This window comes from Cucumis melo, chromosome 10, assembly GCF_025177605.1.
Source record: "Cucumis melo cultivar AY chromosome 10, USDA_Cmelo_AY_1.0, whole genome shotgun sequence".
In the NCBI taxonomy this organism is placed as follows: domain Eukaryota; kingdom Viridiplantae; phylum Streptophyta; class Magnoliopsida; order Cucurbitales; family Cucurbitaceae; genus Cucumis; species Cucumis melo.
Genome location: NC_066866.1, coordinates 4,746,956 through 4,766,539, shown reverse-complemented (window position 1 = coordinate 4,766,539; position 19,584 = coordinate 4,746,956). Strand labels below are relative to the sequence as shown.

The following is a 19,584-nucleotide window of genomic DNA, read 5'->3' as shown; positions in this document are numbered from 1 at the left end:
TATTAGAAGAATTGTCAAATATAATAAATTAGACAAAATATTTATAAAATATATAAAAATGTAATATTACACTAATGATATATATTGATAGATACTAATAGAAGTCTATTAATATCTATTACTTAAAAATTCAAAAATCAATGTCTCATTTATAGAATTCAAATTTTTATTGTATATCGTAAATATTTTAATTTATTTTGTTATATTTAAAGATATTCTCGTTATTATTATTATTATTATATTAAATCTACTGTAGAAATACTGTATTTAAATTGGCCCATCTTTGTTATTAAAGAAAATTGATTACACCCAACCACCAACTCAAAGGGTAAGTTGAATAAAGTCATCATTTACTACATCTACTAGTAAAATAAAAGTCTCAACGTTGAAAAAAAGATGAAGAGAGAGATAGACCTTTCCCAACTGTCCAACCAAATGAAGACAATATATAAAAACATTTTTCTACCTAACGAGCTATTACTAATCGAATTAATCACGAGCTTTGTGCTTAATTCGATCTCAATGATGTTAGAAAGAAGAGAAAGAAAAAAGGTGATTTGAACTTTCAAAAAGTCGAGAACCACTTGCTCACTTGACTCATCACACTACTTTATAACGTTTTAGAAAACGACAATGTTCAACTTTCATTTGTTAATTCGACGCACTACTTTATAACATTTTACTTACACCTTGTAATAAACATGTTTTATTTATCACAATCTTATCACCAATCGAAAGTAAATCTTAATTTTATTTATAAATATTTTTACTAATTTTACCATTAAAAACAATTTTCCATCCAAAGATTTTCACTCAATAAATTTAGGAATAATAATCATATATATAATAATATTTTATACTTTTAAAATAATAATTAAATATATAACAATATTTTAAATAATCACAAATAGAGTAAAGTCTATATTACTTTCGAACCGATATTACTATGTTTATGTTTTTTAAATATTACTATATATACTAATATTTTCCAATCCAATGGTTATATTTGCAATTATTCCATTAAACTATGCAAAATAAATAAAAGATAAAACCGAGTAAAAAAAAGTTATTTCATTGTCACTCTTGATTGAAATATTTGTTGATATATTTGAAAATAAAAAGATTCGATATCAATATTAAAAACTAATCGAAATCGCCTATATCATAAGAAATTAAACGTTTCAATAGTGTTCCTCTTGGACATTAATGTCAAATAATGCATAAAAAAAGGGATAAGAGAAGATCAAGGAAAGCATGAAGCATAAACGTGGTCTTTATATAAATGGCATATTAATCAAAGATACATTGTGTAGCATTGTTCATTATACATTGCAATACACAAGTAACTCTCCCTTCTATGGAGAGAGAAAAAAAGAGGAAGAAACTTAGACCTTTGAGACAATTGAGAATCTAAAGATGGGGAAGTATACAAGGCCCCGCAGAATAATAGAACTCAAGCGCTTCAAAAACAAAGTGATAAAATAGCGAAAAGGCGGCGCTCGAGCTACTATAAAACACAGGGAGGGAAAAAACATGTGTCTCAGCCTCCCATTCGACATCCGACGAGTCGGGGAAAAAGTTACAGAACTTCCCCAGAAAAAAGAAGAGAACTATTCTGATAAAATATTGGTAAACTGACCTGAAGAAATACATACATTACATGGGGGTGTGAGCTTTTAGCTACCTGTTCTTCAGCTGTTCCTCCTTATGAAGGCCATCTTCGAATTGAGAAGGATTTGAGCTGTAGAGGGGTTTGATGACGACTTCGAGTCTGTTTTAGATTTAGATTCTGACTGAAGCTTTATCTGCAATGTAGTGAGAAATATAAGCAATGACCAATGAGATTATTCTATTACCGTTAAAAGTGATATTTGTTACGTCTGTTGGTCAAGATTCAGGCGCATTATCAACTACTTCACAAGTCACAGTTCGAAGAAAAAAATCCAATTTCATGTTTGGCTTTCATCTTTCTAGACCTTCCAGTAATCGGGTCTACTAAATCACAACTTAAATTGTTAGACTAAGGAGAATCCAATCATTTAGAGGTGTTTGGGGAGCTGAACTTGTTATAATCCACGGTTTTATAGTCTAGGTCAGTCTAGGTCATAATAGTTTGTAGGTCAAATGGTCCTGATTATTTCAATTCAATTTATTTTCGCTTTATTCTAAGGGAGAAAAGCAATAACATGTAAGTTTTTTTCTAACCAGATTGTGCAAGAGTGTGTGATTAGAATACATTCTCAAATGTTTAATTTGAAAAATAAGTCATTTTCGAAAAAATTAGAGTGTTCAGCAACGACTCATTTTAAACCATTTTTATCAAAAGAGTTTAAATAAAAACGAGTATTTTGGTAAACATTTTTTAAAGCCAATCTAAACGGGCCTCAAGTCAGCAGTCAGTTTAATACACCTTGACTATTCTTAAGTATTTTCAGCATCCCACAATAAATTGGATAATGGGTGTTAGTCAAGGTGCTATTCTACAGGTATGGATTGTCAGAATATTCCATTAACATATTTAGTATATCTAAATGCCGATGTTCTTGCGCACTATCAATGAGCTTATTGAGAGAGAGAAGAAAAGAAAGAATAGGCGGCCATGAAAAAACAAACAAGCCCACAAAAGGAGGGAACTCCCTCCAGAAAGAAGGGACTCCAACTGATGATAATCAGGTCTCCTTCAAATTTTTTAATTCCTGAAAGACAGTGTACGTGGAATCTAAACATGCAAACGCATATAGAGAAGCTAATTACCAACCTCATAGTTTGAGAGCAATGAGGCAAATAATGTTGCGAGTCCTTGGATAATAATTTTCTGACCAACACATGAACGTGCACCAAAGCCAAAGGGAAGAAACGCAACATTGCCGGTTGGATCGTTCAAAACAAATGAGCTATCCCCTTCATCCCCAGTATTTTCACCTACATCACAAAAAGCACATCAATGCGCAATCTAGATCATGTTATTTCAACAAATAGGGCTGATACGACAAATGTCCATAAAAATTTAAAATTCCACTGTTCTTCTGCATGCTTCTTTCTTAAGAAAGCCCCAGAGTTATATGATTAAAGAGAAAGGATTGTCTAGATGGACAAGGAACCCAATCCCCCAAGAACTTCTGACCCAAAATAAAAGGTAAAGGAACTCTACAAATGCATTCAAAATAATAATAATAATAAACAAACAGATGAAGACCAGAGCCTCGACTGTGAAGAAAGAGAGAGAATGAGGGAAATCTGAATCATTATCACAGTTCACATTGAGACAAAAAAATGAAGTTTTCTTCACTGCCACTCGTGAGTCCTATAATCCAAAAGTTAAAACATAACCAACTCCCAGTGTACTAATTATCCCACCCTGCTGTGGGATAAGTTATACCTCAAAGTTGAATGTTTTAGATGGTAAATATATTTTGAAATGGAAGGAACAATAACCAACAAAAATCATCTCTCTCTTCAAATAAAAGGGCCAAAGAGCTAACCAAAAGAAGACACTAAGTCGCAAAGTGGAATATTCTAGGACAAGTTTTTAAGCGTGGAGCAACATACCTGCAACTGATGTTCGCTGACGCATATCAGTCCCATTACAGGCCATTGATAGAAAACGGTAGGGACTAAACTCATTGGCATCACTTCCCCAGCTTGAGCTATCCATCTGTATCAACTTTATGGGTACAACAACTAGTGTTCCAGCTGGTATAGTTATACCAGTCTTTAGGACTAGATCTGGATGCGACAGAAAAACAAATGGGTGACTATGCATCCAGTGAAAAGTAATGAAGTCAGAAAGTAATCTACAATACTTGGTAGATATATGGCCTTAAAGCCGAAAATTATTCACAGGATTTAATACCATGATACAAAAGCTTAAACTATATGGATCAGGAAGCTGAAATGCACCCAGAACATAACCATATAAATATATAATTGACTGTCACAATTTCCAAGTATTTAACTATTTTTTTAAGATTTTATTTAAGTGATGGATCTTTTTTAAGTCACGTGTGCTTTGTTCTTTCCTGTTAAAGTCGTCGTAAGAAAATTGACAGCTGTCATACAATAGATTTTCCCAAGTAGTACGCTACACCTATTGTCCAGCAGTTTACTTGGATGAAAAGCGAGATGTGACAAGGTAAAGTAGATCTAAAATGCAACCATAAGTACATATATTTGCAACTCAAAATCTCAAATAAGATTATTGATAAGAAGCCATATAATCCAGGAAGGAAGTTTAGCAAACAACCGACCATTCATTTTCCTGTTTTTGAAGATGATTGAGTCGTATCAAGCACTATAAAACACAATAATACTATTATGCATCTAGAGCCAAGGTTGTTCTGGATTTTGATTAGGCATTGAAATGAAAAACAACATTATCTTGTACTTTTTTTTTTTCCTTTTTCCTTCTTTCTTGGATTTCCCTTGGAGGCCCGTGTAACAATTAAAAAACTTCCATAAACAATCATTAAAAGAATTTATGGGTTGAAGTGCTGTTAACTAAAAAATATGAGTTCGGCTATTGCCAATTCCTTGGCCCCTCATCTCAATTATCCAATCAAAAGACCGAAAAGGATCGATGCTGCTACTTCCCATAAAGTACCAACAAAGGAGCAATAGATGTTCCAACCGTGCTCACAAAACCTAGTGAGCTATAATAAAACTATAAAAGAAGTAAGATACCTTGTTTAAGCGAACATCTTTGTAACAGAGGCCCTGATGGCAGAAGACGAGCAGATTCATATATAGTTGCCAACAGAAGTGGCATGTTATCAACATTATTCTGGGGATCTTTCACTGAGTCCTTTAGTGCTCTATTTAGTTCCGAGTTGATCTGTACGAAGATGAATTACTCTAACTCTTTAGAATACCAAATATTCAGTCCATTGATGCAATACATACATACATAACATACATATATATGAAGACGGAGAAAGAGAGAAAAGTTTTTTTTTTCAATTCAATTAATTGAACTGTTTCAAAATATCAAACAGCATTTATGGAAAATACAAATGATTGATTCTACCTTTATATGAAATGGTAGGTGAATGGAAGAATATGAACAAAGATCATGAATTCTAGTTGATTTAGAAACAATCTTGTATTAAACATCATCTATTGTGTCCAAATCTAGTGGATTGAGTTTTTTTAGATGCCTATTTTCAAGGATAATTATCAGGTATTGTATGGAGAAAAGGATCTGTGCATTCCTAGTTTCTTCCACCCTCTCTATAACTTAAGGTAGAGTTACACAAGATCATTGATTCATTTGCACAAGAAGCTGAAGGCAAGGTAGTCATTTGTTTTAGTTTTTCTTCTCTATAAGCTTTGAGGGATTCAAACCCCGAACATCATGTTCTAATTTTTTGAGCCTCATCTCATCACCATGGTTGGTTTGACTCCACTCATTTCCACTTCAGCAAAGTCTTATCATATCTGATATGGAAGGGGAGTAAATAGCTCCATATTTTCCTTCATCAAGACTTGCCCTTCATGCTAACCTCAAATCACTAGAAAAACAGCTCAGTAGCCTTGCGTGTTCTCCTATAAATTGTTTTACACCCATCTTACTTCTTCCCACCAACCCTGGATCCCTTTCTTGGCCAGACTACAAGAAGTCTCAACACTGAAGAGGGTTTTAATCTTCTATGGTAGGCTAGGTAGTGCTTAAGACAATCAACACCCTAAACCTTACCTCCAAGTCTTTTCCTTAGTGTTGCTTTCTGTATAAGCAGGCGTTTAGGGAGCTTGGTCATTAACTAGGGAGGTATAGGTATGCGTCTCTTAGAAGATTCAATAACGATATTTTTTCAGGCTGTGGGGTGTCAGCTCCAAATTAGACTTATTATGTGATGATAGAGAAAGTTAATATTCACCCTTCCTTTCAGAAGGGTGGGAAGGTTCTCTAGCAAGCACGGTTCTTTGCCATTGTGAGGAGTATTCAATTAATATGAAAGAGAAGGGTTAACTTGAGTGTTGGGGGGTTTTAAGAACAAATTTGAAGTGCCACTCATCCAGACCTTTATGCCTCCCTGGTAGCTTTTTTTTGTCTAGCTCTGAGTAATCATCTCTCATTCTTCTTTAGCAGCAATAATAATGAATGAATAAATATCCTTTTATTAAAAAAAAAAAGAAAGACAACTTACCTTTTCTTGTATTTCAGGATTTGTAGCAAGCCTTTCCAAAATGGAAGCAATCAAATTTGCTGTAGTTAGGCATCCATGAAACATCACACCCATAATATTTCCATACGGTTCTTCATTAGAATTAACATGATCATTAGGACCAGAAAAGAAACAGCTATTACACATCTCGGCAATAGGACAGGGTGGTATATCAAATGCAACCTCCACACCGGAACTTTTAATTTCACTTTGAAGTTTTTGATTATGAGAGTGAGAGAAAAGGTTGTAATGTTTTTTATATTGCTGAACAATATCTTGTGTTAAGCATTTCAACTTCATGCACAAGCGCTGGTACCGCCAGAATCCTTGTTTCCAGAAAGGAGTAACTCTGTAGGAGGCCCAAATGTTGGCATCTTTTGCAATCATCATCAGAAGTTCTTCATAGATGGTTGCCTTAGACCAACCCAAAAAAGCATCCCCAAAAAGTGTGCACCCTAACAATGTAAAAGCCAAATGTTGAGAAACCTTATTACAATCTATACTTTCTTCGACCATAAGATCTTGTATTCTCCCTACGGAACAATCCACAGCCTTCGCCGGAATAACATTAGCCCTCTGAAATGATATTCCATCTAACTTTTCTGCTAACCATAGTCTTCTGCTTTGCACCTGCACTTGAGACAAAAGAAAATAAGATAATCAAACACTAATATATAATAAGAGTCGAAGAAACTAAGACAACCATGTCATGCATCACAATGAAACAATGATATGATCAAGAAAACACGAAGAAATTTTATTCAACCTAGTATGTTCAGCCTCCATGAACAGGCGATTACATGGCTGCTGTCTAGAGCGGCTCCTATGGACAGGACATGCAACCCACAACCGTTTAAGGAAATAAGAACTCAAAAGGCACATTATCACAATCTGCAGCCTGCAGGACTCCAAACTTATTTGGGGGGCTGTAATATGATGGGTTTGTTGTAATGGTTGTAATCTGATTCCACGTTTGGATTGAGAGTTTTGGGCCCGGTTTGTAATTCCTACTACATTCCCTTCCCACCGTTCACGTTTCACGTTTCCCGATCCTATTCCAACACTGGTTCTAACATTTCGTTGTAATCATGATTCCCAGAAATTCCGATTACATTCTACCCTACCAACACATACGCTACAATAGGTTTGCAATTCATAGTTCAAACATCCAGAAAATTTTAAATAAAGAAGAAACTACTTACTTTGCTCAAACAAATGACACAATTATTACTAATCTTTACTACTAATTAAATGATTGAATGAGAGCCAAATTCTCTTTCTGCTCCCACAAATCTCTCATTTATATACCATCACGTCAGTGACCTTGCAAGAAAATTAAATAAAACAAAAGAGAGAAAATACAAGTCTCGAACCTTCTCAAAAGAGGAAGCAAAAAGACTTGAACGCCCAAATGCCAATCTGAATGCCCTTCCTGTCAAAGGCAATTTATCCTCGGCCTTTACCAGAATTTCTTTGAGAAGAGCTGGCTCCTTTACAGACACTAAAAGCTGCATGGGACCCAACCATAGCTTGATGACTGATCCATATTTTTTATGAGAGTCATATAATATATCTGCAGAATAGAAGAGTTCAGTAATTTCTGAGGAAACATTTGTAGATATCAGAGACCATACCAGTTTGGTATATCAGATATAGGGGTCAAGAAAATAAGCAAAATTTACTACTGATACAAGCAAGTAGAAGCAGATCGTGATCCTCACTCATAATTTTTATTGTTTATCTTTCTTCATGCCTGTCAAGAAAAATAATAATAAATAAATAAGAGATATAAATCTCAAGGTAAATTCTTGTAGGACTGCGGGGCAAGTAACTGGAATCTTCTTCATTTTCACAGACATTTGTCTGGTCAGGAGGTGGAATACTAGCTTGGCCTCGTGATTGTTTTAGGAATAATAAAATCCCATAGGTCAGTATAAGACATGCTAGTGTAAATATTCATCTGGTGGATTTTCTAGTAAATCATCTCTAACGCGTTTGTACTGGGAGGATCGCGATAACCCAAAATCGTTTATTGAAGCAGGTAGAAAAAAAAAGTATCGGTTGAAAGAAAAAGCGTTCCCTTGAGTTCAGCAAGAGGAGGGTTAAATACTAATACTTCCATGGATCCAAACTAGACACTCAACCATCAGACTAAAACCGAATTGCCTTCAATGTCCAAGAGTGAAGCGACAGATCTTAATTCATTCATGTACTTGGCAAATTCAGACCTTACTGGAAATTAATTCGAATACTTGATTCGATACTGGTCCAAGGACAACCAATCGTGGTTTACCCTCTCTGTTTCTCCTGCCAAGGGATCCGTTCAAAAATAAAGAGAAGGTTGATTTGGTGCAAACGAGCTACTGAGAATTTTTGCTACTACTCCCCTACAATCTCTTCCCATATAGACATGCTATTTTTGTTTTCCCCGGGAGCATTCATAAATTTCATCTCATCAAATGAATTTCACTTTTTACGAATAACCAATCAAAGAACACTCTCGTTGCTCCAAATTCCACCAAACGGGTTACACTCAACTGAAAACTAGATTGAGTTTTATCCAATCCTATAAAAAATTTGCAGCATCCTAAGTAAATCAAGAGAAAAAAAAAAAAAAAAAACTCAATTTCCACTTCCATTCATTCTCCTTCCTCAATAAAAACCACAAACTCCATAATCAAACAAACCAAAAAACGCACAGATCAACTTCAATTCACAACTCACCAGTGAGATTCCGGCGCGAAATAACCTTGGAGTGACCATAAAAAGACGGACAAGGAGGTCCAGGGAGTAGCTTCGCCTTCGACCACAATTTGAAAAGCGCAACAACTTTGCTGATCAGAACCGCAGTGATAGCGATGAGGAAGAACCAAAGGAACGCATTGACTTCGCGAGTAACGAAATCTCTAAGAATCCGGGACTTCTGTTCGGAATTACAGTTCCGGGAAGACTCCAATCGGAGAAGGATTCCGATGACGTTGAAAGGAGTAAAGCCGTCGCATTCGGAGCTCATTTTCTCATCGGAAGAAGAAAAGGAAAGAGAAACGAAAATGTAAAATCAAAAACAAACAAACAAACTTCGGCACTTTGCTTTCTCTTTTGACTTTAAGCGCCGCCCTCGCGACTATGGCGATATTTAAGCCACCATGCATTGCCGACTTCACAAGTCGATCCTCTGCGGTGGGATGTACGAATAATATTTTGTTCACTGATTTATGTTGCGCCACGTGGATGAATTATTGAAAGAATAAAGAATAAAAATAAATTAATAGAACCGCCGTCTGTGGGGATCGAACCCACGACCACGTGGTTAAAAGCCACGCGCTCTACCACTGAGCTAAGACGGCTTACTTGGCGATTAAAGATTAAGATATTAAATTAATTTCAGTATAATTCAATTTCATTTAAGGCATAGAATTCAAATCATGTATTCCAGTTTAGTATATGAATTGAATTGTGCTCGTCTTGACATGGTAAAAAGGTTTTCATAATTAATAACATAAAGTATTAAGGTTGTCGTTCTTATATTTGCATAGTTTATAAGATAAATAAAATATGTTACTAAAACTACATTTTATTGTAGAAAAATCTGCGTTCGGTTGTCACGAGTGAAGTTAAATTATGTAAAGAGGAACAACAATGGACCATTCCGTATGTTATGTCTCATAAAACTAAAAAAAAAATGTTATTTCAACTCATTTAAAAATGCAAGGTAATGAGAGATACTTGACTCCATTTCAAATCCACTACTTTTGGACTGACTGGTTGAAATATTTAAGATAATTGGGATTGAACTTTAGGTCATTACAGTCAAGGAGATCGTACTGTTCAATGACTATTGCTTGATAAATTTGGAAAGTGTTCCTCGTAATTATTTAAGAAGCTTGTTGCAACGATCTCTTATTAAGCTATGCATTAGTTTTGAGAGTATGTAGTGGAATGGCCCAACATCGAGTTTTTTAATTTATAGGGTAATTAAAACGATAAAGGCACCTGAAGCTACAAGCAGATTCGAGAAGACTCTAGCCGAGTCTTTAAAATAATACTTTGAACATTAATTAAGCGGTGATTTTGTGAATTCTCCAAGTCTATCTAATATGGAAACTACACACGCCCCAAAAGGGTCGTTTTGGATCATATTCCACTGTTACTTAGATCAAATACTCACTAAAATAAACACTCACGCCAAAGTATAAACTTCGGATCAAGTAATCACATACACTAAAATCCAAACCTATAACACAAAGTATTTCCAAAAACCTCAAAAAACAAAAATTAATTAAGAGTCTTCAACTTATTTTAATATACGTGAAAAATAAGTTTAGGTTATCGGTAACTGCATACAACCGTCACTCAAGATATAATAAAAAAATCTACTATTTTTGTTGTTAATTATTTTTTATCATTTAGTAATTAAATATTTACAAATTCCAATACCCATCGGCATTAATGACTTCCCATAAATTGAAATTCTCATCATATGAATTATGACATTTCTAAACAAAATAATAACAACAATAAATAAAAAGATGAACGGAAATATTTGGTTCTTAAAAAAGAGCAAATCAAAATGAGCGGTTGGCGCCAAAACCTAGCCCAAAATCCGCACTTGCCATTTTCGAAAACGGGATCTTCCGATTCTCATTAGGGATCTTCACCATTTCCAGGATTGATGAACTGAATCAGTGGCCGATCAAATCCTCATTTCAGTGAAAAACAGCGCAATTTCATCTTCATCCGTTTCATTTTTCGATCGGATTCTCTCTCTCTCTCTCTCTTTTTTTTTTTTTTTCTCAACCTTTCCAAAGTTCGAATATTCTTTCTTTTGCCTATTTGCTCTGCGACTCTTCCACTGAATTTTGGTGTCGGAAATGGAGTCTGTGCCTCCCACTCTCTCCCCTTCTCGAACCACCTGCGGTTCTCTCCTTCGCGAATTACAGGTTTTCTTAGTCTCTCTACTTTCAATTGTTCATAAGCAACTTCATGTCTTGAATTATCGAAGCATGTTAATGGTTTGACTAGTTTTGTTGTACGGTAATTGTACTTAATGGGTGTTTAGTGGAGTTCGAACTATTAGTTTGGTTTGCTTCATTATCACTTTTGGTATCAGTTGAGTTACTTTTGTTCCCTTATGGAAACTTGAACTCAATTTTGCTAGTTAATTAACAGCTTGAACAGACAGTCCTTTGTCTTCTTGCATCATATTTAGATTTGTAAATATTGATTCTGTGTTGTCATGTAGATTATATGGGATGAAATTGGGGAGTGTGATAGTGAAAGAGATAAGATGCTTCTACAACTCGAGCAAGAATGCCTCGATATTTACCGTAGGAAGGTTGAGAAAACGAGAAAGTATAAGGCCGATTTGCACCAACAGTTAGCAGAAGCAGAAGCTGAAATTGCTGGGATTGCATCTGCTCTCGGCGAAGGCTTTTCTTCCTTTTCTCGAGTAAATTCCTGTAGCATTGATGGGTTTTAATCTTCTCTAAATTGTTGTTTCATATGCAAAGTGCTTACTGTTACAACTTCATTTAATATTTTGGGTTGCTTTTTTCTCTCGTTTCTGTTGGAGAAGGGAAGGGGCACTCTCAAGGAGCAAGTTGTTGCTATAAAACTTATTTTGGAAGAATTGAGATCAAAGAAACGCGAAAAATTGAAGGAATTTTCAGAAGTTCAATTGCAAATTGTTTCCATATGCTCAGAAATAGCTGGCAGTGGCCAATCAAAAAGTTATGTTGATCCGCAAATTCATGAGCATAATCTAACGGCGAAGAAGCTGGGTGAACTTAAACTACACCTCCAAGAATTACAAAATGAAAAGGTTGCCATCTCTCGTAGAATTTGTGCGTGTTTTGTCTTGTTTTTTTTTTTTTTTTTTTTCCCGCAGTACACAAGTTATAATCAGCATGGTTATTGTATTCATACGAATCGGTCCTCTCCATATTTGTAGCATTTACGTCTACAAAAGGTGAACACCAATATCAGTCTCATCCACGAGCTATCGGTGGTGATGTCAATGGATTTTCTAAAGACTGTAAATGAAGTCCACCCAAGCTTGGGTGATCCTAAAAGTGGGCCCTCCAGGAGTATTAGCAACGATACTCTTGCAAGATTGAATGGTGTAATTAATTCTCTTAAACAGGAAAAACAAGAAAGGTTTCAAAAGGTATTTGAATAGACAAGTAGCTCTTTTGATCTGTTTTCATAGTGTTGATTCTTGGACGTTTATCATCCATATTTATTCTACACTTCATCCACGTACTGTAGCTTCAAGATCTTGGAAAGAGGTTGACGGGGCTATGGAATCTCATGGACTCACCTGCTGATGAGCGAAAAAGATTTGACCATGTTACCTGTTTAATGTCATCTTCTGTTGAAGAGGTGTCTGGGAAAGGATGCCTTGCTTTAGATATTATTGAACAGGTTTTAGCCTCTTCTCTTTTTCATAAATTTTTTATTGATAACCCAGCAAAAGGGTCTGAGCGGTATGTATAATTAACAATTCCCAAGTTGAACAAATGGTAGGTTGAATTTGAAGTTGAGAGGTTAAATGTTCTGAAAACTAGCAAGATGAAGGAGCTAATTTTTAAAAGGCAAACAGAACTCGAGGAAATATATAGAGGGGTTCACATTGATATCGACGGTGATGCTGCTAGAAAGACTCTTACCAGTCTAATAGATTCAAGTTAAGGCATTTCTTTAATTCAAAATTCTAAGTTTAATTGGAACTGTACTAAATCACTTCCTTTAAATTTCGCAATAATATTTTTGTGTCAATTCTTTTTTTCAGGGAATGTCGATCTTTCCGATTTACTTTCTAGCATGGATGATCAGGTCGCTGAAGCTAAGGAGCAGGCTCTAAGTAGGAAGGATATATTGGACAAGGTAGAAAAATGGCAATTTGCATTGCAGGAGGAGAAGTGGCTGGAAGACTATGAAAGGGTACGTAGTGCATCTGACTATACGATTGTACACCACATAGGAATAACATTTATATCAGTTATCATACTTCAGTTGTTTATCACATCACTACAACTTTAGGAGCTGTTTTGTTAAGTGAAATCACTTACTAGTGGTCGAGAGTTTCCTTTGCTTGTTCACATGGGCCATGCTCTTCAAATGGAAAATTTATCTTTATGTACTTGAGCATGCTTTTGCATTCTCTACTCTTAGGAATTCCTCAGGACTTTGAGAAACAAGTCCTTAATACTTCCACATACCGTAGAGTTCATTCCACATAATATAGAGTTCTTCTGGTGACTACCCTCGGTGTAACTGATTTAACAGTGCGCATACTGTGTATAAGTATGTCCTTTTTACTCCTTTCTTTAAGGTTGCCAAGACTATTCCAATAACCAAGTGAATAATGAGTTCACAGCATTTGGGTAGGGGCCTGTGAGTTGTCCTCCATCCCATTTTCAAACCGTCATTCTGTAGGCTGTAGCTCTCTTCTTTAAGTAAAGATTGAAAAAACCAGGAACAAGGCTTGGCTTTACATATATGACCATGATAAAGAATACATGTTTAATAAGTTTTATCGTAAAGCTTAGACTTGTGTTTGCCTTTTCTTCTGGGAAAAATCAGTCATCAACTTGGAATTGATTAGTTCTATTGAGGCTGTAGCATCTAACTGTTGTCGTGAATACATATGCGAGTTCCCAAAGTTGATTAACTTGATCCTAGAATACAGGTGTTGTACTTTTTAAGATGATGGGACATTTCAGATTCTGATTTGTCTATCTGAGTTCGAAGCATTTAATCCTTCTCATTTCAACAAACATATATCTATAGTTAGACTTTTATTTATTTATTTAGGTTTGAGGCTACAGACCTATTTAGGAGAAAGTAACAAGTTTTAGAACTCTTTTTAGTCATGCACATCCGGTTGGCTCTGTGACTTTCTGGTGAAGTTTAACTAGTTTCCTTCAAGCCTAACAATAATCATACTGGTTTATTTTATTTCTATTTCTATTTTTATTATTAAATTTATTTCAAAAGTATTTTTAAGCGTTTTAGTTCAAGCAATGATATGAACTGAGAATATGCCTACTTGTACTTGCCCAGTGTTTACTTTTCCACAAATCCGTTCATTTCAACGTATACCATGACACTAATATTTAGTTGTCTGGAAAACTACTGCTTACCCATTACAAATTTACAACTCCTTATATCCACGTGACTGACTGAAATTAGGACTTCATGCATTCAGAAGATATTTTGTGGACTGTAATTGCAAGCTTCTGCCAGTGAGTAAAAATTCATTTTTATGGACATGGTTATGCTGTTCTTTTGCCAGGATGACAACCGTTACAGTGCGGGAAGAGGAGCTCACAAGAATTTGAAACGTGCTGAGAAAGCTAGGTTGCTCGTCACCAAATTACATTGTGAGCCTTTCATCACGCTCTTAATTTGGCCCTTCTTTTTTGGTTTTGAATCATTCCATATTGCTCCCGTATGGTATATGTTTTTTAGAACGATGCTTTTACCAAATCTGAACGAAATTTTTTCATATCTTCCTATGTTCATAGAATATTATGATTCTTCAATTTGTCTCATAATCGAAAGCCTAACATATCAAGACTAATATTCAAGGACATCCACAAAATACATTATACCAATGGATAGCCAAATGTTGGATGCATACTTGGTACCTCCCGTTACTAACTAAGCCGACTTTATTGTTTAGCCATGGTTGAAAATTTGGCTGCTAAAGTTAAAGCATGGGAATCAGAAAAGGGAATTACTTTCTCATATGAGAAGGTAAGAAACAGAGAATCGATTTTGTACTTGAGTTGCGCTAGTTATGGTTGTGACCTTGATTTTATAACTTGCAGGTTCCCCTTCTGCGTACCTTGGAGGAGGATGCAAAGTTGCGGCAGGAGAGAGAAGAAGGGAAGCGAAAATCACGGGTCAGATTTTGGCTTCTATACCTCTAGTATAAATGTGCAAATCACCATCATTCGTTAAACTTAAAACTTTACAAACATTTTTTGATCATTATCCTCCGCATACCTTTTGACAGTTATCAAAATACAATCCACCTCTGATAAGGTCCAATAACTTGCTTCATGTTTTGGAAACTTAGAAGTGCCGCCAGGTTGTGTGCTGAATAAGAATAAAAGTTCACAACCCAATCAGACGGAACCCAATTGAACCAATTGAATAGGTTTGATTGATGCAGTCATGCACAATCATTTAGTTCTATTCTAACTGAACCAAACCCCAACCGCACCTGTTTCAACAAATATTAGGTGGAATTGAATCAAACTGAACTTAGTTCCTAACTAATTAATCTGGGGCGTTGAGTTTATTATTATTAGTCAAAGAGTTATAATCGTATAATAGTCTGTTTTTTCATGTGCAAACTATTTTAGTATGAGTTCATGTTTAGAGTATAGACTATTTAGTCTCAAGTCTGAATAGGAAATAGTAAACACTACAACAAAAATAGATTTTAAATAGTATTATTTTAGTTAATTTTAGGTTATAAAAGTTGTAAACACCAACTATTATAATTGAAGTACTAAAGGAGTGGGACTAAAATAGGCCACTCTACCAACTTAAAGTTGGCAGCACCCAAACCCTTAGTTCTAAGTCTAATTGGCATTTTTGTTTTCTTAGATCAATCAACGACTTTGTTTTCAGAGTAGAAATTCTACAATTAAATTGTTAGATAACCTGAACCAAACCAACCAGTTGGATTTGGTTGGTTTGACCCCAAATCAAAGCAACCCTGATTCACCCTTACTCCATAGCATCCTAACATTATTTATTTGACAAAACAAGAAATCAGCCCCCTAGTATTCTAACATCTAACAAGATTTATTTTGGTAAAACAGGAGCAGAAACGGTTGCAAGAGCAACTCGCTTCAGAGCAAGAGGCACTATATGGATCAAAGCCAATACCTAAGAAACCATTGGGTCAGAGCAACACAATGTTGGGGACCCCCGGTCGCCGGATTGGAACTCCAGGCCGGTATGGTTTTTCCGGCAGCAAAGACCGAAGAGAAAGCGGGAGAGTACCTAACATAATTCCAGTCAACTATGTTGCTCTTCCAAAAGATGATTCAGCTTCCAAGGGAGCCTGAGGCAGAGGCAGGTTATACATTCTAATTCTCATTGTATATGATATGATTCCTTTGTTACTCATCAGATTCATCACTTAGCCTTTTCTTTTTGTTGCATTTCTTAGATTCCTTTTGCTTCTCTGCAAGGTGGTATTAATCATACTACAGTTTTATTCTCTTCTATGTGACTGATACCAACAATATTATTAGTCTAACCATGTGAGATCTTATAATTGTTCCTTCCCCTCCCAAAAAAATTGTGTAATTACTTACTCCTTATGAAGTGCCCCTTTGGCTTTGTTTTTCTTTTTTCTATATCCATTTATATATACATTCTTTACACGTAGAAATATGGGAGGAGAAATATAGTGTAGGTCGGTTTTTGGCAAACATTGAGGCCAAACTGAATTGGTACTTGTGATAGTACCACTTGAGTTTTGGATTAGACATGTTCTCCCAAGTCGAGTTCACACTATGGTGCTGTAAATCGAGCTTATTGGTAGTCCACAATAGTGATTTTGAAAAGAAAGATGTGACTTAAACGAAAGATTATAAAACATCAGCTCTACCATCATGGATTAAAACACTATTTTAGTCCGATCATTTGAACAAAAACCTCATTAATTAATTAATTAATTAATTAATTAATTAATTATATATATATAGTATATGTTCTTAAATAAATTAGTAAAAGAGAGAATAATTTATATAGTGTTTTTGCCGTGTGAATATTCTTGAGTGGGTGACGTATCATGTGAGTGGTATGTTACGTTTGTATATTTTCTTCTCAATATATGTGGTTGCCATATTGTATTTTAAAATATTAAAAAATATTATTTTGGTTTTTAGGTTTTTTTTTAATCTATTTTAGTAGGTTTTTTTTTTTATATACAATTTTAGTTATTGAATTTTTCTTAGATGTTAAAATTATTATTTTTATTTTTCTTGAATCATTTTAGCCTCTGTTAACTTGAATGAGCATCGGTACAAGTTCATTTTTAAATGAAATAACAACTGAACCATGGTCAGTTTAGCAAATATTCAAATCGACACCTCTCTTTCTCGACTAACCGACCAAATTGGTTAGGTTGGTCTAATTTGCAATACCTACACATAGTACTTCTTCTTGTATCATAATAATAATCATTATTATTTTACCAATTCCAAATAAAAAATATATGGGATAATTTTTAATTGAAAATTTGTAAAAGTGTAATGAATTTTTTTTGTGTAAAATATAAATAGTTTGGGTATTTATTTATTTATTTATTAAAAAACACCTTTTTAATTTAGTGTTTAATTGAAAATACTATAATTAAATTGAAATAGTTAAAATTACATGGACTAATAAAAATGTCAAAAAAAAAAAAAAAAAAAAAAATTCTACAAAGGGAAAAAAAATGATAAAATTTGAAAGTTTATTTATTTAATTTTGTATTAGTATTTAAATTTTTTATGGTAGATGGCTATGTTATATTGCTTTCAAATGGAAGAATAGCCAAAAATTTTAAATACCTCAAACATTCCCAACTAAATCTTTTATATACATACATAACCGTTTTACCAATTTTGCTACTGCTTTTATTTTCTAAAAAATAAAAATTATCTCATTTTCTATAATGATAATAATAAGACCGTTGAACAGGAAATTTTGACCAATTAAATCACGCCACGTCATCACAGCAAAATTGAGATAATTATAATTTGATTGGATTTAGGTAGTCAAGTTTTCTCATACCCAACCTAGTTCAAGGCCCTAAAAAAAAATTGGGCCAAAGAAATAATGGACCCGAGCTTGCGCAAATAAGTGGGTCGAGTTCGAGCCCACCAAGCAAATGGATCCAAGCCCAAACCGATCGAGCAAATGGGTCCGAGCCTAAGCCTGTCAAGAAAACAGGTCCAAGCTCAAGCCCAACAAGCAGATGGGTCCAAGCCCAAACCCAACAAGCAAATGGGCCCAGGCCTAAGCCCGCCCAACAAGCAAATGGGCCCAAGCCCACCTAAAGCCCATCGAGATTCTCTATAAATAGAGACCTTCTCATTCATCTTGAGGGAGGACCTTTGATTGAAGAGAAGAATCGAAGCTCTGAAGAATTGAAGACAAAAACTTCTGAAGACTCTCAAGACGTGCAAGTTATCATCAACCTCAAAAATCAACCTTCTGAAAGATCGAAGACTTGGAAGATCAAACTTTCCTTGAATTCCAGAAGATTGAAGCTTGAATTGACTTGTAGTTACAACTTCTTGAAGATCAAAGACCACGAAGTTTTAAATTTTACTTTTTGTATTCGAGAGAAAGAATCAAAGGAGTAAATATTAGAGATTGTATCCACAATACATAAATCAATACAAAGTTCGATTCCACGAATTAAATTTCTCCTGAAATCTCGTGTGAACAATTTGGCACGCCCGGTGGGACCATCTCTACCTTTCATCTCTTTCTCTTTTCGAAGAACATCCAAAGAAAATCATGACATCTCAAGGCAACACTTCCAAAGCTCTCAGTGACATCGGCAAACGGCCAAACACCCGTAGCCGCTCAAGGGAGATTCAGTCATCTGAAGATATGCCTCCTTTTGAAGTTGCAAAGAATATTTGGGAGCAAATCTCTAAGCCACCAAAAGGTGGAATTGTAATCAAAGAGAATTCTGCGGTTGATGAACACAATTCGTTGTCTGAGTGCGCAAACGAGGAGGTTCCACAGCCAAATATAATGTCAGTTATGGTAACTAACGTGGATACAAGTGAAAATAGAATGGCAGAGCTTGAAAAGAAGGTGAACATGCTCATGAAGGTGGTGGAAGAAAGGGATTATGAGATTGCATTTCTAAAGAATCACATTGAAAGTTGTGATGCTGCTGAATCAAGTCATAAACATACTGTCAAGAATACTGACAAAGGGAAGGCAGTTATGCAAGAAAGTCAACCACAAAATTCGACCTCAATTGCATCGTTGTCTGTTCAACAATTACAGGAGATGATTGCAAGCTCCATCAAAACGCAATATGGTGGACCTGCTCAAACTTTCTCCTTGTACTCCAAACCATATACGAAGAGGATCGACAATCTCAGAATGCCGAATGGATACCAACCTCCCAAGTTCCAACAGTTTGATGGAAAAGGCAACCCAAAACAACATGTTGCTCACTTCATCGAAACATGTGAAACTGCTGGTACGCGAGGAGATTTATTGGTCAAACAGTTCGTTCGAACTCTCAAAGGAAATGCCTTCGACTGGTACATCGATCTGGAGCCTGAATCCATTGATAATTGGGAGCAACTTGAGAGGGACTTTCTCAACCGTTTCTATAGCACCCGACGTATCGTCAGCATGATGGAGTTGACAAACACAAGAC

The 19,584-nt window shown here is 35.2% G+C and overlaps 2 protein-coding genes and 1 non-coding gene across 3 annotated transcripts; 1 reads left to right on the top strand and 2 right to left on the bottom strand.

Annotated features, from left to right (window-relative positions):
• Positions 1–1,255: 1,255 nt before the first annotated feature.
• LOC103488821 (2-hydroxyisoflavanone synthase-like) lies at positions 1,256–9,314 on the bottom strand. Its single transcript, XM_008447723.2, has 7 exons — positions 8,886–9,314; positions 7,535–7,734; positions 6,144–6,791; positions 4,681–4,831; positions 3,550–3,726; positions 2,759–2,922; positions 1,256–1,805 (listed from the first exon to the last, which is right to left on the bottom strand). Exons 1-7 carry the CDS (start codon positions 9,172–9,174, stop codon positions 1,692–1,694), a joined length of 1,743 nt encoding a protein of 580 aa, XP_008445945.1. The 5' UTR covers positions 9,175–9,314; the 3' UTR covers positions 1,256–1,691.
• A 122-nt stretch (positions 9,315–9,436) lies between these two features.
• TRNAK-UUU (transfer RNA lysine (anticodon UUU)) lies at positions 9,437–9,508 on the bottom strand. Its single transcript has one exon. It is a non-coding gene; the product is annotated as a tRNA-Lys (tRNA).
• Positions 9,509–10,686: 1,178 nt separating this feature from the next.
• On the top strand, positions 10,687–16,545 carry LOC103488822 (65-kDa microtubule-associated protein 5). Its single transcript, XM_008447725.3, has 11 exons — positions 10,687–11,101; positions 11,404–11,610; positions 11,737–11,982; positions 12,112–12,327; positions 12,429–12,584; positions 12,687–12,846; positions 12,952–13,103; positions 14,458–14,545; positions 14,848–14,921; positions 14,996–15,070; positions 16,001–16,545. The coding sequence occupies exons 1-11, from the start codon at positions 11,033–11,035 to the stop codon at positions 16,247–16,249; spliced, it is 1,692 nt and encodes a 563-aa protein (XP_008445947.1). The 5' UTR covers positions 10,687–11,032; the 3' UTR covers positions 16,250–16,545.
• Positions 16,546–19,584: the final 3,039 nt, after the last annotated feature.

Excerpts from the sequence above, each read along its gene's own strand:
- LOC103488822 (XM_008447725.3), top strand. The coding sequence starts at position 11,033 with ATGGAGTCTGTGCCTCCCACTCTCTCCCCTTCTCGAACCACCTGCGGT. Across the intron at positions 11,102-11,403 it reads CTCTCCTTCGCGAATTACAG|ATTATATGGGATGAAATTGG; the intron begins GTTTTCTTAGTC and ends GTTGTCATGTAG. Across the intron at positions 12,328-12,428 it reads AACAAGAAAGGTTTCAAAAG|CTTCAAGATCTTGGAAAGAG; the intron begins GTATTTGAATAG and ends CACGTACTGTAG.
- LOC103488821 (XM_008447723.2), bottom strand. The coding sequence starts at position 9,174 with ATGAGCTCCGAATGCGACGGCTTTACTCCTTTCAACGTCATCGGAATC. Across the intron at positions 4,832-6,143 it reads ATCCTGAAATACAAGAAAAG|ATCAACTCGGAACTAAATAG; the intron begins GTAAGTTGTCTT and ends ATCTTCGTACAG. Across the intron at positions 1,806-2,758 it reads CATTGCTCTCAAACTATGAG|ATAAAGCTTCAGTCAGAATC; the intron begins GTTGGTAATTAG and ends ACTACATTGCAG.